At 44.6% G+C, this 19,965-nt stretch overlaps 1 protein-coding gene across 1 annotated transcript in view; it reads left to right on the forward strand.

Moving 5' to 3' along the window:
• Positions 1 to 699: 699 nt before the first annotated feature.
• GAP43 (growth associated protein 43) overlaps positions 700 to 19,965 on the forward strand; it is a 61,376-nt gene continuing 42,110 nt past the window's right edge. Inside the window, exon 1 of the mRNA XM_056342001.1 lies at positions 700 to 974. Within this exon, the coding sequence (XP_056197976.1) occupies positions 945 to 974 (30 nt within the window). The 5' untranslated portion in view covers positions 700 to 944. The remainder of the gene's footprint in view (positions 975 to 19,965) is intronic.

A 19,965-nucleotide genomic window follows, 5' to 3' on the forward strand; every position in this document is an offset into this window, starting at 1 on the left:
AGGGAAAGGGACGATTTCTGTAGGTTTTGAAGCTATCGTGGAAAAAACCAATAATTATCTGTTGCAAGAGTACCATTTTCTGTGCCTATGGAAGGTCTATAGGATGGACTGAGGGAGCAAGGGAGAAAGTTGTCCCGTTCGGTGCTGCAGGACGTCACCACGCAGGGTTTATGCCTGCACGTATGAAGAAGGCAGCACGTACATATATGTTTGTGAGTGTGCTGGGGAGGGGGAGGGGGATTTTTTCACATATTTTCTGATTCCCATTTAGCTCACAGCTCCCACCTACGGTACGTCACCTGTGCATGGCACATACCGACTGCCACGGCAATAGCCCCGCTCCCTCCCGTGCCCACCCCACCCCACGCTTTCTTCATCCATCAGTCCCACTCCTGGCTGCAGCTGGGTGCTGGGGGCTTCGGCTGCTTGGGTGGGAGTGGGGCTGGGGGCTCCCCACCCGCCCCGGCCCCCCAGACACACCCCACCCCTCCCACCCCCTCCGCAGCCCGCAGTGTCCCCTCTCCCCTGTCGCCGCTGTACAGTGGGAAAGTCGTTGGGTAATTGGGTCCAGATTGAAGATTTTAATTATTCATGAGGCTGGCAAGGGACTTGGGGGGTGGGGGGGGGTGGCTGCCCGGGTGGGGGTGGGGTGGGGAGGTGACGAGTCAGGGAGAGCTGGTGAACAATTCTGGGAAGGGTAGGGAGGGAGGCAGGGAGAGGCAGCGTGTGCATGTGTGATGAGCAATAGCTGTGGACCTTACAGTTGCTGCTAACTGCCCTGGTGTGTGTGTGTGTGTGTGTATGTGTGTGTGAGAGAGAGAGAGGGAGAGAGAGAGGGAGGGAGGGAGGGAGTGGAGAGGGTGGGGGGGAGAGATAAGAGAGAGAAGAGGAAAAGGAGAGAGGAGAAGGAAGGAAGAAGAAGGAAGGAAGGGGACAATACGATCATGCTGTGCTGTATGAGAAGAACAAAACAGGTAGAGCTGAAGATTTTTATATTTCTTTCCGTTAAGAAATCCCCCGGGCTGCCGCGTGTCCGTGGGGTGCGTGTCTGCCTGAGTGCGTGAGGGGCTGGGGTAGGGGGGTGGAAATTTCAGCTGCTTTCAGCACACGTCTCTTTTGCAATTCTTTAGCATCTTGCGACTGAAGGCTCTTTTCACACCCTGCAGCGTGACTGTTTAGCCTTTCCGGGGCTGGTGATGTGGGGAAGGGGGGTGGCCTACGTCCACATTTGGGGAGCTACCAGAATCTCCCCTCTATTATTCTTATTATTTTTTAATAGTGGGCAGTTGTATTGCCTAGGATTTTCTGTCTGTGGTTCTGAGGGTGTGGATGGGGGGGGGTGGGGGGTGGAGGGGGGGGGGGGCAGGGGTGCGGCTGGCAGGAAACGTGATGAGATCTGGCTCTACCTTGGAGATAAAGGAAGCGACTCCTCATCTTATGCCAAAAAAGAAAGGATGCCCAGTGAGCCTTGATCCCTGGTCAGAACGCTTTCTATTGCTCCTGGCTCTGATGAATGGGAGATGCTTTATGTGCATGTGCTGTGAGGGGGCTCGGAGGACAGGTGCATTCATTTTTTTGTGTTACAGCAATCTGAGCAAGAATTAACCTGAAGCTTCTTTTTCTCCAGCCTATGCTATAGTGAAAAATGCAATTAATTAATAACAAAAGCATTAGCCAGGGGAGGGGGAGAGTCACCCTCATTGCAATACCCTTCATAGTACAACCAGTTAGACAACTGTGCACCAGCTGGTAAAGAGACAGAGGACCACGCCTCTGTTAGCTCCGAACTCGGGTGGGATAAGAGAAGCTCACAGTGTGAACCTGTTGGAAACCAGTTCATTCTCTATTGGTACCACCTGGCTTTTGCTGTAAGGGAATTGGGATGATGAGAAGGTTTGGGTGGTGGCTAGTTTTCAGTGCCAAATTTTTTATGTCCAAAATGATAATGAAATGGAAAAAAAAAGCTACTTAGATCATTCTCCCCTCACACTTCCCCCTTTTATTTTGTGTGAAAGCCCAAACATGCTCGTGATTAAGAGAGCCTATTTTGGCTAAATCTCTTAGACTTCCTTGGGAAGATGCTGGATTTGTGCAGTTGAAACTTTGAGGCAGGAACTGGCCCCAGATATCTTTGTAAGGCTTTTTAGAAACTTCCCCGAATTACAGATTTGTAGGTAGTGACAAGGAGCTGTGGTCCTTCTTTTGAGCGCAGAACTCAACTCAGTCTTAGGTACGGCACCATACTGATTACTTTCTTTCTATATGGGTACATTTATATATCTCTTACAATATAGCACTGCAGTATTCTGGAGCAATAGCTTAACACACTGATGTGAGTAACTCCAGTTACTGTAGAACAGCACAGAGTTGAAAGAAAATGCAGGTTAAAGTGTGTTTCTGAATGGAGATGTCTGTGTTACCAAACGAAGAAGCAATTTTGTAGAATAATGGGGAGGGGCAGGTGAACGGGATAGGAAGAGACCCTGCATCATCCTGTGTTTTTCCCCAGGCAGGTTTTTCAAATGCTTTGCAATTAATGGTACATTCATTAAAATCTGGAGGGAGGTGGTGGTGGCTGGGTGTGTGTGTGGGGGAACATGTTGCAGCCAGCCAGCGGAGCACATTCAGCTGGCAAACACGGGATGAAAAGAGCAGAGGAGAAGGAAGGCAGATGGGGAGGCAGAGTGACAGAGCAGTGGGCGGAGGTGCACAGCAAATTTTAAAATAAAGTAGGTAGTTCTGGGATTCTTTGGAGTCAGAAGAGAGCTATTGGAGGAGGGGGATAATTTTGCCCATACCATTACAGGTTGGGCATCAAAGCTCCTGAATAATATTCCAATGTAGCTGTTCTTTACATCTCCATGGGTTTACTCCTGTCATTTTAATTCTGACATATTTAGAAATGCATGGCATGCAGGTATCATGAGCGCACACAGTTGTCTCTTCCCACTCTGTACATTAATCCGCCGCATGGTACACACCCCTTTGCGCGTGCATGTGCAGCACACGTCTCCACTCTCTGGTCGTTCGCATCTGTACTACACATATGCACAAGCACATATGCACTCGTTTGCACATGCTTTCTGATCTTTATGCAGCCATACAACCTGAATGTGCCTGCCCGTGCATATTTAGTCGATGTTCCTAGGCTCAGAGCCCAACTCCTGCTCCTGTACCTGAATACACACCACAGTTGCCAAACTGGCAATACAGCAGTTCGCTCAGCAAAGCTGGTGGATACACCAGAGGAAGCTTTAATATGGAGAAGAAAAATACCTCGGTTTTCAGCTTGTGCTCTTCCTCTGTCCCCACCCAGACCTTTCACAGAGAGAAAAAGATGGAATGGGTTCTTCAGCACAGGCAGGAGTTTCCTTCCCAAAATAAAGACAGCTCTCTGCAAATTATTTTTCAGGGGAAGCCCCTGGTGTCCCGCCTTTCTGGCAGCTAAAGAGCGAAATTCTGAAATTACAGGCTTGGGCGTGGAAGAAATCTCTTCACATTTGTGTCTAGGTGTGCGTGTATGTGTCTGTCCTCCCACCCCTCAAAGACAAATATGTTCACACGCTCATACCTTGCAGATTATTCTTTCTTGTGGGTGCGATGCCATTGTGAAGAGTGAAGTATCTGACTGACTGTGCCCGCCCATGAGAGATGTAGATAGCTCGATGTTGTCATTTCTGCCTACAGTTGATTGCAGCTCTGAATCTGTGCCCACAAAATATTCAGCTGAAAGGTGGCATAACCAAAAGGCTAGGTCGAGCAAATTTTGAAAAAAAATTGAACTTAACCTCTGTTGCCAGCAAGAGATGCAGTCAGTAATACGCAGAGCTGGATAGTTAGGTAGGTGGCTAGAAATGCGAGTGTTGCATGCACCGCATACTAGAACAGATGGACGTTATGGGGATATGTGCTCAGTATTGGATTGCATGAGTGATTAAACAATAACCCGCAAGCAGGTTTCCCACTTGTGGGTGAGATGAGTCTCATTCATCACCAGCCATATCCAACGGCTTCTCCCCATTCTGTCCTCTCCTGCTCACCCCAGTGCTGGAGAGCCAGCGGCTGCAAAGGTTTAAACCTGCCACACCCAGCAAATCAAAGGAGGGAGAGGGGAAGAGGCAGTCTGCATTTCTTTCCCCTTCCACACGAGCAGCATGAATAAACAGGGCTGTACCTCTAAAGATGCAGTTTAATGCAATTGGAGAAAGAGAAAGCATTAGGGAACTGTTCTAGCAATTACAGCCAGCCGGCGAGGTGTCTTGTCATTCCTGGAACTGCAGAGGTGTGCAGGCAGGAGGAAATGGTTGGAGAAAAAAAGAGGGAGAGAAAGATGCGTGCAGAGTTCAGGTTTTCTTTGCCTCAGGTTATTAAAATATCTCGGACTTCATTTAGAATAACTTAATTATGCCTCACAGTCCAGATGCTTCAAAACTTGCAAGGCATGGTCTTACCTTTAAACACCAACGTGCAGAGAGGAAATGGGGCATTTTAAAGGAAAGGTGTCCAGCCGTGCCCCTCCTCCCTCCACTTGCCAGCGTGGTGTAAATCACCACAGACCATTGACTTCAGGGCAGAGGCACTTCATCTGCACCTGAGGAGAGTCCAGCCACCGCCTCCGCCTTTCTGAGACACACCGAGTGGTTCTTGTGCTGCTTCCAGTAAACAATTGCTGCATGGAAGTTTAATTACTCCAGGTCCTTACTATTTCTCTTCCTGGGCCGATACCCCTGGGATTTCTCCTGAGGAGGGTGTCTCCAGAGAAACACCCCTCCCACCTCCCTGTCCTCCTCTGCTGCCTTTGCTGACTATTAGAGACATTGATTTCTCCTAGATCGCATAATGTAACTGTTCTTAATGGCACAGACAAGCCCCCTCCTAGGGAACTAATTGCAGGCAGAGTTTCCAGGGGAAGAAGGACGGTGGTAATGCTTACTGGGAAAGAAACAGGTCTGTTGATCCAAATTGCCTATTGCCACTTGCTCCTGAATGAGAATCCCAGCAAAAACCAGTCAGGCAGTACCCCCCGGTGTGTGGAGGCCTCCCTGCTGAGGGGGCTTCGTTGCATCTGGTACCTGCCTGTGCCAGGCTGGGTGCACGTGTGCAGCCCAGGGAACTAACATGTATTGTCTGAGGGCTTGTCCTGTCTGAGTGAGGTCAGAGCTGCTCCTGCCTCAGGATAAGAAAATGGGCTGTAGCTCCTGGCTCTGCCCATGCCGTGCTGAGATGGTGGGCAGCACCTGAGGATGAGGCATGAGCGGGGCTGCTCCTGCCGTCGCGTGGCTTTGACTGCCTAGAAGGAGAAGGTTTCCTCTCAAGTGCGCTCTCATTTCAGACCAGCTGTCATGTATTCTGTGATGCCGTCTCAGGATCTAGTAGCCATCCCACACAGACATTCTATTTCTCTCTCCCCATTTCCCAGAGATCAGGAATTCCCCACCGCTGGCAGCTGCCAAGTTGCAAGGCCTTCTTGTGCTGGTGGGAAGGTGAACTGGGCCCTTTGCCCATTGCAAGATGAAAGCAGGCTTGATAGTCGTGCATGGTGTAAATGAAGGATGTGAATACCTGCTTGGGTTCACTGTGAGGCATGTGCTCCCCTCTGACTGCCATCTGCTCCACGTGCAGAGGACATGGGGCACAAGTGGGCTCTGCCTAGTCTTTACCGAGCAGGCATGTCTATGCTGAGGGATTGGTGTATTAAGAGCTAAACCAGCAGGCACAGCCTGAAGATTGCCTCTGCTTTTGGCGGAGATAGTATGAAGCAGAAGCACCAAGTACATATAACCTGAGACCTCTGCGTGCTCCCAGTAGGCTGGTGGTGCGTTACTGACTACTGTTTCTGTCCATGTGTTGCTAGCCCATGCATCCTTCCCTCTGTAAAACTCTCCTGCTATCCCCTCTTCCTGCACATAAATGACTTGCATCTCTTCTGTTGCTTTGGGCTTCCTCCTTACACAGGGAAGACTTTGTTTGGATTTGGGAATGAACGATAGCTCTGATGACACTTCCAGGCTAAAGACACCTAAGGATGGGAAACCTGTTGGTGGCAGCTGTCTGTAGTGATGCCCTTTGGAAATCATGATGCAGTTCCCCTGTTTGCTGTGATTCGGATAAGTCTCAGGGATAGATTTGGCAGCAGTCCATACCTGGCTGCATCTGAGTTTTGAAGGCCCAGTGTCTGGCTGTAAGGCAACAATCATAGCCCAGTAGCTTTACACAGGGGAATGCTGGGCTGCTAAAAGGAGTTTGGTCATCCAGAAAGGCCCAGTCGAAAGTACACATGCCTTGCTGGTGGAAATACCAGAATACCTTGCTCTGGGAATACCAGAGCAGGTATCCGTGTGAAACACCTCTCAACATCTGAAGTCCAAACTCAAAGTCTGGAATCCATCCACATTCATTTAATCTATAATTCCAAGATCCTCCTGAGCACACTGGGAGGTGACATGTAACCTCAGAGCTCTGATGGCCTCATGTGGAGAAGGTGTTTATATTTCCTTAGGGCTGTCTCTATCACCTGCTGAGTGTGTGTGTAAAACTCCATGGCTTTTCGTGGTTGCAAGCACCACAGGGCAGTAGTTAGTATATAGGAATTGGTTTCGGGAGAGCTGTTTTCTCTTTCTAGCAGTGCTATTAACCCGCTTTCTGACTTGATCTAAGCAGTTTCTCAGCCTGTCATGGCTGCCTCTGCAAGATGTTCTTTAATTTGAAAACTAAATAATTAGTGTGTGGGGGAAAAAAAAAAAAAAAGAGGATTCAGATGCCCTCAGGTGAGAGCTGCTTTAGACAGGCAAAGCATTGCTTTATCCATCCTCAGTCACTCCTGCAGTGCTGGGATGTTTATTAGCCACTTGAGTTCCTTTAACACAAACCATTGATTTTCTTCCCAGACCCAGGCTTTATTACTATGGGTCAGAGCCTGAGTAGGGCTACAACTTAGTTTTCTCCCTACTATTCACCAGTGTGCTAACTCATCCCCTACCATCACAATGATCCAGCCTTTAGAAACCTACAATATGTGTATGGGGTGGAGGAATAGTGTAATGAAAATAGTGATTTATTTTTTAATATAACAAAAGGAATTTGTTCTTTTGGAGTTACACTGATCCTGCGTCTCCGCCTGTTATTCACTTTGTCTCCTCTCCCCATCTGTTCTGCTCATGTTCCTCCTGCTCCCTTGACCATGCAGTTGTCCTGCTGCTGCTTCTCCTCCAGCTGGGTACCAACCCTCCATTAGGCTGTGCTTCTTGAGGGCTTCTGCTGGCAGCTTCAGCCACTATCACCAAGGTCCTATTCCCTTCACCCTTCCTGGCACTGGTATCAGACTGGAAGCTGGTAGGAGGGAAAACGACATGGGTTCTTCCTTTGTGCTTCCAGTCACTTTTGCAGCTTCCCCAGTTCTCTTCCACTTGGTCAGCTGTTGCAGCTACTGCAAATGAACAGCTACAGACAGAGACAGCAAAGTGATGCATCTTCATCTATCACATTGCTGTTAGCAGAAGTAAAATGTAGCCCACCCCCAGCAGGTGGCTGTGGAGGGGTATGGCTGCTGTAGGAGCAATGCCTGCAGTACAAACTAGTATCACCATTCCTGCTTTCTTGAGGGTTCATACTTCTTCTGGGCTTGTCCCTTGGCTGCTGATGCCACTGTTGGGTGGCAGGCTGGCACGATGGCCCAAGAGAGCCTGCCTTCCTCCCACCAGGACTGGTTGGCTGTGATGCCTCAAAAGGGAAGCCAGGATGTACTTATATTCTTTTAAATTATAGCCAATAAATGTCAATCCCATTCATTACTCATCTTAACTCTGAAGTTTCTTGAATTAATTCCAGCTATAATCACTGTATATCTCTATTTATAGAAAGCTGGGACATCTCACAATATTTAAGATTTCTCTCTGTAGGAGACACCTTTTTGTAAGGGCTGGTAATTAGTAAAGCTAATAGGCTGTAAAAGAATCCTAGTCACTTGGTTTGAACGCCCCTAAAACTTAGGGGTGGAGGGGAGTGTGTTTGGATCTGAAGCTAGCTCTGAAGCTGTAGGTCAGAGAGCTGCACTGAAATGATGCTTGTGTGCTTCAGAACTGGGGACACCTCTCTCAGGGTCAAGATTTAAATGCTTAGCTTGGTGTGTTGGAGTAGTCAGGCTGGCAGCTTGCGAAAACCTGTACTGGACAGCTGAGCTGGAATCTGTCAGAATGGAGACTTGGCCTGATCAAAGATGCAAAACAGTGGTTTTAAACCTTCCTGCTGTTTGCATTTCCAGTGGAAAACCCAGGGACACTTCAAGCCCTACATAGAGTTTTGAGGACAGAAACTTGCCACAGAAAATTGATGTTTAATGTTGACCATTAAAATTGCAGTCAAAAGCATGCTAAGGATGCAACCAGTCCCACCTAAATCACAGGATCTGGCAAACAGCCTTTCCCTTGTATCCTAACTTCCAGTCAGAACAGCAGCTAGAAGAGATTAAATCCTAAGGAAAGGGCGAATGGAGCAAGGAAAAATATTTCCACCCAAAACAACTGAAGAACTGAAGCTAACCGAAACCTCCATGAAATAGGAAGAAGATGGATAACTTTCACAGGATAGTTAGTATCTGAATCAATACCTGAAACTTCCCCCTTATAGGGTAAAACTAGATGTGAAGCAAAAGGAACCCTCCATTTTGATGTCACTGTACGAGACTCTGTGGAAGACAAAATAATTGACAAATTAGTGAGAAATGAGCCCTAATGGCTTATAGGAACTTTTAGAAAATCTTTTGAAGTTCAGTTAATTCCTCCTTATGTTCTTTGTTTTCTTCCTTTGAGTCATATGATTCCACAGTTCAGGAGGAAGATATCATAAGACAATGCCTTATCTTGCGGAATTTCATTACTTTTTATTTAGGGTGTGCCTGACAAGAGAAGTCTGAAATGTGTCACAGTATTTTACCATTGTTCTGAACTGAGAAATACTTGCCAATCTAAGTTGAACTACCTTCTTAGAGGCGATGGTCATGGGCTGTAGAACTTTAGAGCTTCCTTCCTTTCTAACTGTGGAGGTGCCTAAATTCCTAAGATAATTATGCTTACATCTGGCAAGTCCCCTAAGCATTTAAAGGCTGCTTGCTGGCATGGCTACATGATCCTTAGTTTTATAAGCAATAATCAGCTCAATACCGACTTAACAGCTAAACACCTTGGGATCTACAAACCAAGTGTTCTTCCAGTTGCTTTCCCTGCACAGCCAAAATGGGTAAGTTTGACCGAGTACGCCAGTCAAGTGTCTGTGCAGAATGCATCCAAGAGGAAGGGAATGTACTACCTTCCTTTTATCCAGAAAGACTTTGATTATAATCAGAGTATTTACCTAGAGATGTGGTGAATATACCATCTCTGCCCGAGTAGATCTGTACCCCCACCTCCCAGGAAAATGTGCTATTAGGCTATAGAACATACTGGGACCAGTGTTTCCTGGAGACGCTGATCTGTTTTGCACAGACAAATAAAATATTAATTGGGCCAGAGCAAAAGGATATCATCCTGACTCTCTACCTTAGTGTTTATGATATTCATGGAGGGGAGGGAAGAGCTTTGGTTAAAGCTTTGCATCATGTGTTTTCAATAAGGCCAAAGCGTTTTATGTTTATTTTGCATGTCTCCAGTAACATGATCAACTGCAAGCTGATGGGTAAAGCAATCAATAGGAGCCACAAAGGAGGAAGATCAGGATCTAGGAAGAGGGCAGAGCAAATTAGGATGTACTGATGGAAGACGGTTGTTTTAAATTGTCCTAGTTTATTTACAAAGCTGATGGAAGCAACCTCTGAACCATGAGCTTTGAATGCTTTGAGGACTCATGAGGGCTGAATGAGGTGTCAGAAAGCTGAAGAAGAACAAGGAGAAGTAAGAAATTACAGACTACTCAGTTTAACTTCATTCCTGGGGAAAAAAATATGGTGGAAATAATCAAATAAAGGAGATTATTAGGAGCCAGCACAGATCTGTCAAGAATAGATCATGTCAAACTAATTTAGCTTTCTTCTGTAACAAGCTTTGTGGATACAGGGGAAGTAGTTGTCATACCTTGTCATTTGTAAGGATTTTGACATTATCTCACAGGCTTTTATCATAAGTGAGGCAAAGAAACATGGTCCAAAGGAAAACATTACAGCAGGGTTGCAGAACTGGTGTAGATAATCCTACTCTATGAGCAATTCTCTACTGATTTTGTGTTGAAACAAGACTGTTGAGAGGGTTGCCACAAGCTTGAGCTGTGGCCTGTTAGTGCTTCATGTTTTCATTAAATACATTGTGCTTTGTATTTTAATTTTGGTCTGGATGACTGTCTAGAGACAGTGTTCTTTAGAATCTGCAGATGGCATGAAGCAGGTATAGGCTGGTGGAAGTTACTAAAATTCAAGGCAAGCTTGTCAAACCAAGGACCTGATCTGAACAGCATCAGAGTGAATGTGTAGAGGAATGAAGGCAGGTTAATTATCATTGATAATATACAACTGTGGGCTGGCTTCAGGGGTGGTGGGTTGGCTGATGTAGACAAGGTGCAGCTGTGGCTGGTTCTGTTAAGGGGTTGAGAGCCGATGAAGAGGGAGCAGCCGAGGAAGAAGAAGCAGAGAGAGCATGCGCTCTGGATGAGGAGAGACAAGGAGAAGGCAGCAGAGGGACTAGTATGAAGAGTATGTTGGTATGTGATGGTAAAAAAACCTCGTTGCAGCTTGATAGATTTGAGAGTGTTGCGACATGAATGTAAAGTGCTCTCTGTGGGAGTGATTAGCAAATTGCAGTCAGCTGTCCATGGAAGCCAACAAGCCAGTTAGCTCTCCTTCAGGAGGGGAGACAGGGTCTCTAGAGGACCACAAGTTCAAAGTTAGTCTAGAATGTCATTCTGTTGTCAAAAGGAGAACATCATCTTACCAGTTTGTGCAAATGGGAGTATAGGCTCTGAGATACAGCTAATAAGGCTTCAGCTCTGATTGAGAACATGTAAGTCTCAGCTGAAGTGTCATGCCTTAGTCTTGTACTGCACTCTAAGGAAGTGTGATCCAGTGAGAGACAGTGCGGGCTGGGATGCTGATAATTGCTGGAGGTCAAGGGAAATATAATTTGTGAGGAAAGACTGAAATTAGGGTTGTTTAACCTAAAAGGAATAAGGCTGAGAGGGGTCAGGATGCTGATCTGGGAAGCGCAATAAAATGGGAGTAATCTGTTCTTCCTGTCCAGGGTAGATGAAACAAGGACTAATGGTCTTTAATGGGACATCAGAGTGATTCAGACTAGCCTTTAGGAAGAGTCCAAAACGATTGTGACGCGCTGGAATAGATGGTTTGAGAAAACTACGGCAGCTCCAATCACCAAAGGGCTATTGGATGTACTTCTGGACCAGAGGATGGACTAAATGGTCTCTCTTAACACTATTTTGTGTTATTAGTGTCAAATATTCACTGAAGCAGGATCTGGACCCAATCTGTCCTCTTGCAGAAGAGTGCTTAACCAGTAGGCTATAAAGATATATTTACTTCTATGCTCTCTCCCTCTCTGGCTTCATGCTTATTTAATTCGTCCATGAAAAAAAGTCTTAAGAGCTTAAGCAGGAAAAGCTAGGAGCAGCTTACTCTAAACAATCTTCTGTATGAGGAAGGTAAGACTTAATGTCTTTTGAAGTGTAGTAGAGGTGAATTGACATCTCCCATAATTTAAGGAAGCCAGTGTCTCCACTGAGACACTAGATAAATACCTGTCTTCTGCATGCTGTCAGAGAGAAAATATAGTAGGGTGGTTTTTTTTGTTTGTTTTCTTTTTTTTTTTTTTTCTGGGCAGGGGTTCAGGGCTTGGAATCTAAAACACTAGATGCCTCCCTGATAAGCAGAGCAAGATGCCTAAACGTAGATGGCTTAGATGCCACTGTCTTTTCAATGTTTGCTAAAGGCATTTGTTTGGTATATTGTGATACTGGGGTGCCTAGTTCTCTCCATATTTTCTAGTGAACTTAAGACTATGGTTTTCCTAGACTTAGCTCCAACATTTGTCTTCTGAACGTGGACGTCTTCTGGATTTCCACACTAAGGTTCCCTTTTCATCATCCTCAGCACAGGATTATTACAAAGGGTTTATCAGTTGGTGGCTTCTTCTGCCAACATGAATTGTCTCAAAGCATTTATATGGCAGCCACTCAGAAATTTCCAGCTGGAGTGCTGTAGCCCTACTAGCACTCACCTTCAGTGCTTAATCCCCTCTGCTCCCATTATGATGTGTCCCAGCGGTTGCTGGGAATACTGAATAAAACATGCTGAGATATAATATTCACCTTCGCTGGATATATTCTCATGCAGCAGAAAAGCTACTGCTGCATGAGAATATAGGACTGAAGCTAACCTGTGGTACCTTCCATTACCACACGCCGAGTCCGTACAACCCTCGGGAAGATATCCTTTCTTTGGTTGTTCCAAAGCCTTTACACCGCACAAGGGGGGTGTGTGTGTGGAACAAGACACCCTGCCTATAGTCAGGATTACCCAACTTTTTGGGGATGAGATAAATTGTAATAGTCAAAGACAATCTTTTCAACTACATCAAATTTGGATGAGTGTTCCCTGTTTGGATAAGATTTTTCTTGGTAGGGATCTTCTTCAAATAGACACCATGTTTTTTTAATGTGTTACTTGACTGTATCTGTTGAGATTGGAGGAATAAAGCTTTGAAAATGTAAAGAGTTTTGCAACCATTTAATAAACAGCAGTTGCACCTTTATAGTGTAAGGCAAAAGAATGCCACTATGATTTCAAATGGTGAAATTTCCTATTTTCTTCCTTTCTAGTTTACATTTTTAAAATAAAGAGTTTAAACACTTTAGCGTACATTCAGTTTTCAAAGTCAAACACTTAGAGTATAGAGAATTAATTAAAAGGGTTGCCTGTCCATCTTTAATTTGTCTTCTCTCACATATAGGCATAATTATGTGGTCCTTAATTATAAGATCAAATACTGGTAATTTCTTTTTTCAATAGGATCCCTGTCTCATTCAGTGCACAGAATGGAATATACTTACGGAGCGAATGAGTTTTGCTGTAAACGAAGGTGTTTTCTATAGGTCTCCTGTTTCATTTACTGCCAGTGATAAAGGTTATATATTGAACTGGGCAGGGGGCTGTTCAAAAACAGAACAATGGTCTCATGTTTTGGCAATTCAAAACTGCCCTGAACAATTAGGCTTTTTCCTGCCTTTTGCTGTGAGTTCCTATGTAATATGAAAAAGCCATATAAATGAGGTTTTCTATGGGTGGCCACTAATTGGTGTGTTCTCATTTTCTGGGTTCTCAGTCTGAGACACCTGGGGTCTGACTTGCAGAAGTGCAGAATCGGCATTGTATGGAGTTCTGCTCTCAACACATACACAACTGGGGAAATGGTAATGCAAGACATGGCAAATTAGGGACCCAAAATTAGTAGGTGCTCTGGCCATTTGACCTCTTTATGTCTGATTTCACTGTCTGTAAAATGGAGATAACAACCCCACCTACCTCCCTCAGAGAACATCCATTAAGGCTCGTGAAGCACTGAGATATTATGGCCAAATAACACCACAGAAAAAGACCATGAGGAAATTAGTATTCTGCATTCGGTGATGGGTTTGAATGATATGTGGCAAATGAGGCACTTTGCCATGCCTGAAATTAGGATAACGGGAAATTACAGAATCACTACCCACTCAGTGAGCTCTGTCTATCCTTTGTAGTAGCTGGGGTGGGGGGAGACTTTCAAGAAAAAAAAAAGATAAAGACTATTTATTATAAGGCACATGCATAAGAGACTCAAAGCAAGGTTTCACAGGTAGCCTCCATTTAATGTTTTCTGCTTCAACCTTTACCATGTGCCCAGAAAGATGCTTGTAAGACAGGCTTTTTATGTAATATATGACTCACGCTACTTTTGTACTTGTGCCTGTGAACGATGGGTTGCAAAATGATTAGGCAAAAATGGGCCAAATGTGTTACCACTGAAACTAGTACTACACTTTTCACTGGTGTCAGAAGATGTCAGCTTAAATCCTTAACAAATCAAGCCTGGTTTTACTCCCTTTGTATATGAGGAAATTGAGGCACAGAAGAAAGTGGAATTATCTACTGAAGTAATTTTGCCTGTTTTCTCTATATACAACCAATAGCTTTTAAACTAGTATTCACTTGCCTTGCATGAATTTATCTGCAAATGACAGGAAAAGCTAGGGTTTGTTCTTCTTCCCTTCTCACCTGGCAGAAATAGCTTGAGTAATGCAAACAATTTGCTTTATTTGCCAGTCACTTTGTATTTGTGACTGTGGGAGTCGGGTGTGTACCTGCCTACAGGACTCTATGGGAGGATCTCCTGAGGAAGGGCAGAGCTGGAGAGCTGAAGAAGCAAGCTGGTCTATGGTATCACAGGTCCTATGTCCCGACCTTGGTGCTGTTTTCATGAAGTTCAGGCTTTTGATTGCTGCCCTGGAGGACCTCCAGATGGGGAGGTTGTGCTTGCACCAGGAAAGGCAGTCTGCATGGAACTCTGTGGAAGCTCCAGACCAGGATGGGTTTAAGAAAGAGGACAGAGCCTTCAAGCTGGGCCTAACAGGGAACCCAAGAAGAGGCAAGAACCTTGGTGATACATGGTCATACACTTTTATTAATGAGAGCCTGCTTGGGGTTTCTCCCTAGTCTGAATGTGCTGTTCTTGTTGCGGAGACTATGGATGTCTGTATTTCCTCCCTTAAAGCTCTGGTGCCCAAGATGGGACAGAGTTTTTCAGGCCAAGCACAGGTGGGATTTTTTCCCACTATTGCTACATATGCTGGCTGCTGATGGACTGATAAGTTGCCTCCTAGGCTTCTGTGTCCATGAATTATCTCCAGAAAAAAGTTTACTTCTCCCGTGGGAGGCACAAAGCAGCCTAACATTCTCAAGGGAGAGTTTTTCTTAGCAGAGACTGAAATGGAAATACAGAAATTCTAGTACAGAAATTCGGAAGTCCTGGAAAAACAGCAATTCATTAGCACTCTGTAAGCATGGAAGAAGAGCTGCGCTTATGTCTGTTGTCCTAAGATGTGCCAGCATGGCATGACACTGTAAACCTGCCACATCTAATCACTGGTTATGGCTTGAAGCCTATGCCTTATGAGGATACCCTGTCTCCTATTTTGAGGACCTTCTGCTGAGCCTGCCTTCCATGGCAGCTTAAGAAACCCTCCTCCTGCTTCTCTGGAGTTAAACCTCTGGCTGTCAGGACTGATACACAGTTGATGGTCAAGGCAGACTGATCCAGAGAGATACTTCATGGAGGCAGTGTAGGTAGCCAAAAAAGAAGGTCCTGTTGGCAGGTCTGGAGGAAGGATACTGTCCCTCTGCTAGTTAGGAGTGGAACTGGGAGGCTGTCAGTGCAGGGAGGAAAGAGTTCCCTTTGCAAATTGAATTTGTGGTTGTCCCTCTGGGTCAAACCTGATGCACGTTTGCCCAGAAGGTCGTGGAAGTGCAGATCTCGTGTTAGCATTTGTGAGATGGTGCAGATTTGGTAGTCCCTATTGCTCCCAAATCAGGTGGGGTTTCAGCCTACCCCTGGGGCAACTCCTGCTTCTGGTTTTGTCACAAAAGAAGTGTATACTGCTGCAGCACAGAAATTTAGGGGGACGCAGAAAATGCACTGGACTAGTCAGGAGATAATTTTGTTGGAAGCATTTACAATCATGTGGCTCCACTGGCGGCTTCTCCCCATGGGAGAAACACAGACCACAGCAGATAATACTGTGTCTTGTAAGCACCCACTCCAGAGCTGAAGGGGCCTTATCAAGCTAAAGTCAGGCTTCCCATCTCGTAAAATGCAGTAAGAGAGCCCACTGGTAGGGCTTGCTTTCTTCTCTTTCTCTTCTGTGGTTCTGACCTGTCCTTGCAGAGAGCAAAATGTGCTCCTTGTTGCTCTGCCTCCTTATATCCAGCCCCATTCAGTTCCATCTTTCACATCTGATTCGTTGCCTCTTAGCTTCACACAGTATGGTACCATCGATGCTGATATCCCCAACCTGTAATTTTTCAACTTCACTCCTGTGTACTTGCCTCTAAGCTTCTCCTGCTGTCAGGCGCAGCAGATGAGCGTATGCCGAGTAGCTCTGAGGGGTACCATACAGAGCGATTCTGCTGTTTGGAAATTTGTTTGTGAAAACTCCGAGCAGCGCAGAAATTCCTGGAGAAGCTAATCAGAATTGGAGATGGGCGCACAGTTTTTAAAAAAACACAAGTTTCAAGTACTGTGGTGTAAACAGGAGGTCAGTTCGCTGCCAGTGGCAGTGAAATAGCGCTCAGTTATACAGAGCGCAGGAAACTGCTGAACGGGATTTCTGTCATTCCTTTGCTCCACTTTTATCAACACCCTGTGCTTTTGCCCTGCAGCACCCCTGCTATTCCAGCTCTGATGTTGCAGGCGAGCTATTGAGTTGCTAAAAACTAGGCTAGGGTATAACTGATCCTTTGAACAAAGTAATTCTCTGTTCAGTAGCTTTTTGTACATATTAAATGATTAAATCTTTAGGGGGCTTTTCCCTGATGCAGTAATTGTGCACTCATTAAATTGCCAGATAAGACTTGCTTTCTATTAATTTATTTTTTGCTAAGAAAAATGTTTCCTTTTCCACTGCTAATCCTTCCTCACCTAATTCAAGGATGGCCAGCTTTTGGCTTTTAAGTCACAGGCAGATACTGAGCGATTGAATTATGACTCCCACAATGGAGATACATCACATTACTGAGAGTACACTACTGATTTTAGGACTGATTTTTTATCAGCATCTCCATGTGGGAGGAAGCTCTTAGTGGCTGCTGAGGCCAACAGATCCCTACGAGCTCTAGGACTCAGCTGGGCACCCAGTCTCATCCCATCCCATACTGGGTGCTGGGACCCTGGGGAGCCACTGCTGTTTTCCACCTGGGAGCTACTTGTTGAAAAATCCCTCACCTTACCTAAGGTACTGAGTAGGGCTGTGGAAGGTTTGGGTGTTTTTAAGATGCTCATGAGGCCAAGAGATTTGAACTCCCATGGTTTAGTTAATTGCATTTTAGAAAGTGAAATCTGGTTAACAGTTGAATTATCCTACGTTACTAGGAGCAGAAACAGATTTAGTTTTCAGCTACAACATAACCTAGTATATGTGTGAAAAAGACCGCAGAGAAACTATGTTAAAAGAAAGTTATTATGACTGCTAAGTCAAGTATTAAAAAAATAAGCCTATATTGGAAATGCAATTGCCTGCACAACCTCAGCATGATCTCCTCTTGTGAATGTATTTCAGTACACTTCTAATAACAGGAACACGTTTTTCTTTCCAGGGATTCCTGCTGCATTCAGGTCACAGAATGGACAGTGCTCACTTAATGAGCAGTTATTCAATATTTTGTTTTCTCGTAATAAGACAGCGTGTGACCCCACAGCTTTGCTCAATAAATACTATTCAAACTCTGCTCTGAAACCAGAAATACTAATTTTCTCCTGGGTTGTCTTTTGATTCTGAGCACATCCCTAATGTTACTTAGTAAATCTGTCCAACACCCATGTGAGACAGCTGAGTATTTTTACTTCATTTTTTGCAGACGGACAACCGAGGTGCAAAAAGAGAGTTTTGGTCAGTAGGGCTTCCTCATTTTATGTGCTGAATTTGAGAAACGGAGGACCTGACTTTTATTAGTAGCTTTTATTTTCAATTGCACATAGCTGAAAACATCTCCCATTACTGTCAGCTGCAGCTCTGAGTGCTCAGCACTGCTCCAAATCAGATTCAAGGTGTTTGAAGCCAGCTACTCAGAGGTGCAGAACACGCCACTAGGAACCACCCTGTGAAAAGTATGGGCTCCACTAACAGAAGAATTCAGCAGCAAAGGTAGGGCAGTGTCGTAGGACAGCCATCTGTCAGCTGCCCTAATGCTGAGATCTTCTGTTCTCCTTTGCCAAGCCTCTGCTTCTTGCATTTTAACTTTCCAACTTCCAACTGCAAAAAATAGGTGTAATCCCTTTGTACCTGTGAATTTTCTAAGCTTCAAATATCCAGATTTCCTACTAATGCTTTAAGTCATCTTTAAGCTCCTTTGTTTTACTTTGCAATCTTTCAGCAAGTATTTACAAGCCTAGTGCCAAACAGTGGCAAGGTGGTAGCAGGCAATTTACAGAACTGTTCTAACAAATACGATTTATACAGGCAGGAGCCTAGCAGGGTTTTCAGAGAGCCTTGTTGCCTAATTTGCAGTGGTTTCAATTGGATTAAGGCAAGTAGGCATTTGTCAAGAACCCACCATTCGTTCCTTAAAACCTGGTCCTTTACATCTTCTTTCAGTCAAGCTTATGTTGACCCACAAGAGCTAAAGCATAGGATTGTATACTAAAATGTTAATAATTCATGAATGTTTGTAAAGTGCTGTGGGAGTACAATCTGGAAAGCAGGCATCTAGGGGGATGCGTTGTATTTTCTTCAGGCTTCAAAATAATTGCCTCTGCAACCAGAGCAACATATAGGTGGAAACTTTTTTTCCTCTGCTTTGCACTGAGATCAAAATGTTAGTTACCTGAAAGCCCCAATAGGTGCTCCAGTTCTGCACTGAGTACTCTCAGATGCTACTAAGGCTTATCCCAAAGCCCTGAGTTAGTGACTGGTTTGAAAGAGTACAGGCAGTGTTTGTGCATTTGTACTTCATTCTTTCTGAAAGAGATCAAATTACTCTTGTTGAATTTAATCTGTTTGAAAATATTCTGTATCTAGGATTGATTTCTGATTTCATTTCAGCAGGATTTAGTGAAGTGGTTATGCAAACTGACTTCAGATGGTGGATTTCTTGCAAACTACTCACTCCACGATGTTTATATATATATGTGTGTGTGTGTGAGTGACATCCAGTTTGTTATATAATATGATTTCCTCTCTCTGACTGGGAAGGAGGAAGAAGAAAGAGTTACTAAAAAAAAAAAAAAAAAGCCACACTCCTGGGCTAAAATTTTAGATAGGTAATCATTCACTATGGTGGAATTTCCATGATTTGTCTATTTTCACGGCTGAGGGACCAGTTATTCTGAAAAGCAGAGTACAACTAATGACATAACCTGGCCACATAATGTAGACATTTGCATATCATAATCTTTGCTTCATTTGAGCAGACCTACAATTTGCTTAACTCCAATGATGTATCTTATGAAGGGCTTAGTATTTTTATTGTTAATGGGTCAATAAATTGTACTGGCAAAAACCAGCCTTGTCCTGTGACTTCCTGAAGAATCATGAATTATGTCTCTCTACCAAGAAATGGCTCTATATATTAGAAGGTGCTAGGACAAAGCAAGCTGGTTCCTATATTATCTGGATTATTTTTCCTCTGCAAACCAATATGCTGACTGTGCCCTTTCTTGTGTTTAGCACACTCCCTTTGTCTTGACTCCTGTTGCTTGTTTCATTGCTTCCTTTCTCAGCACCACAAGGGAGATATATCCCGAGGATGTAGAAATAATAATGCTTGTCATCATCATAAATCCTCATGCATTTGCCTCTTCTCACAGTGGGCACCTCTTCTTTCATCTGGAAGCTCACCATTAGGACAATAGCAGCCTGGATGGAAATGCTTGGAGAACTTCTGAAAAGTGTTTGACATCCTTCTGCTCCATCTTGTCCTAGCCTGCTCCAGCTACCCAACTTCTTGACATCCTCAGAAAACTAAATGTGCTGAACAGCATTTGGGGGAGGCTGACAGGAATTACAGCAGTCAGAATTTGGGGGAGGCTGACAGGAATTACAGCAGTCAGACTCAGGACTGTGTTTAACAATCTGTGTGGACTGCTATCTATCTATACGACACTCGGCCATTCACAAGTTCCCCTAAGGTTTTTTCCTTTTTTTTTCTTCTCTTTTTTTCTTTCTTTCTTTTTTTTTTTCTTTTTTTCCTTAAATGCATAGCTATTTTCAGCACCATCCATGTTC

Source organism: Falco biarmicus, chromosome 5 (genome assembly GCF_023638135.1).
Source record: "Falco biarmicus isolate bFalBia1 chromosome 5, bFalBia1.pri, whole genome shotgun sequence".
NCBI classification, from domain to species: Eukaryota; Metazoa; Chordata; class Aves; order Falconiformes; family Falconidae; genus Falco; species Falco biarmicus.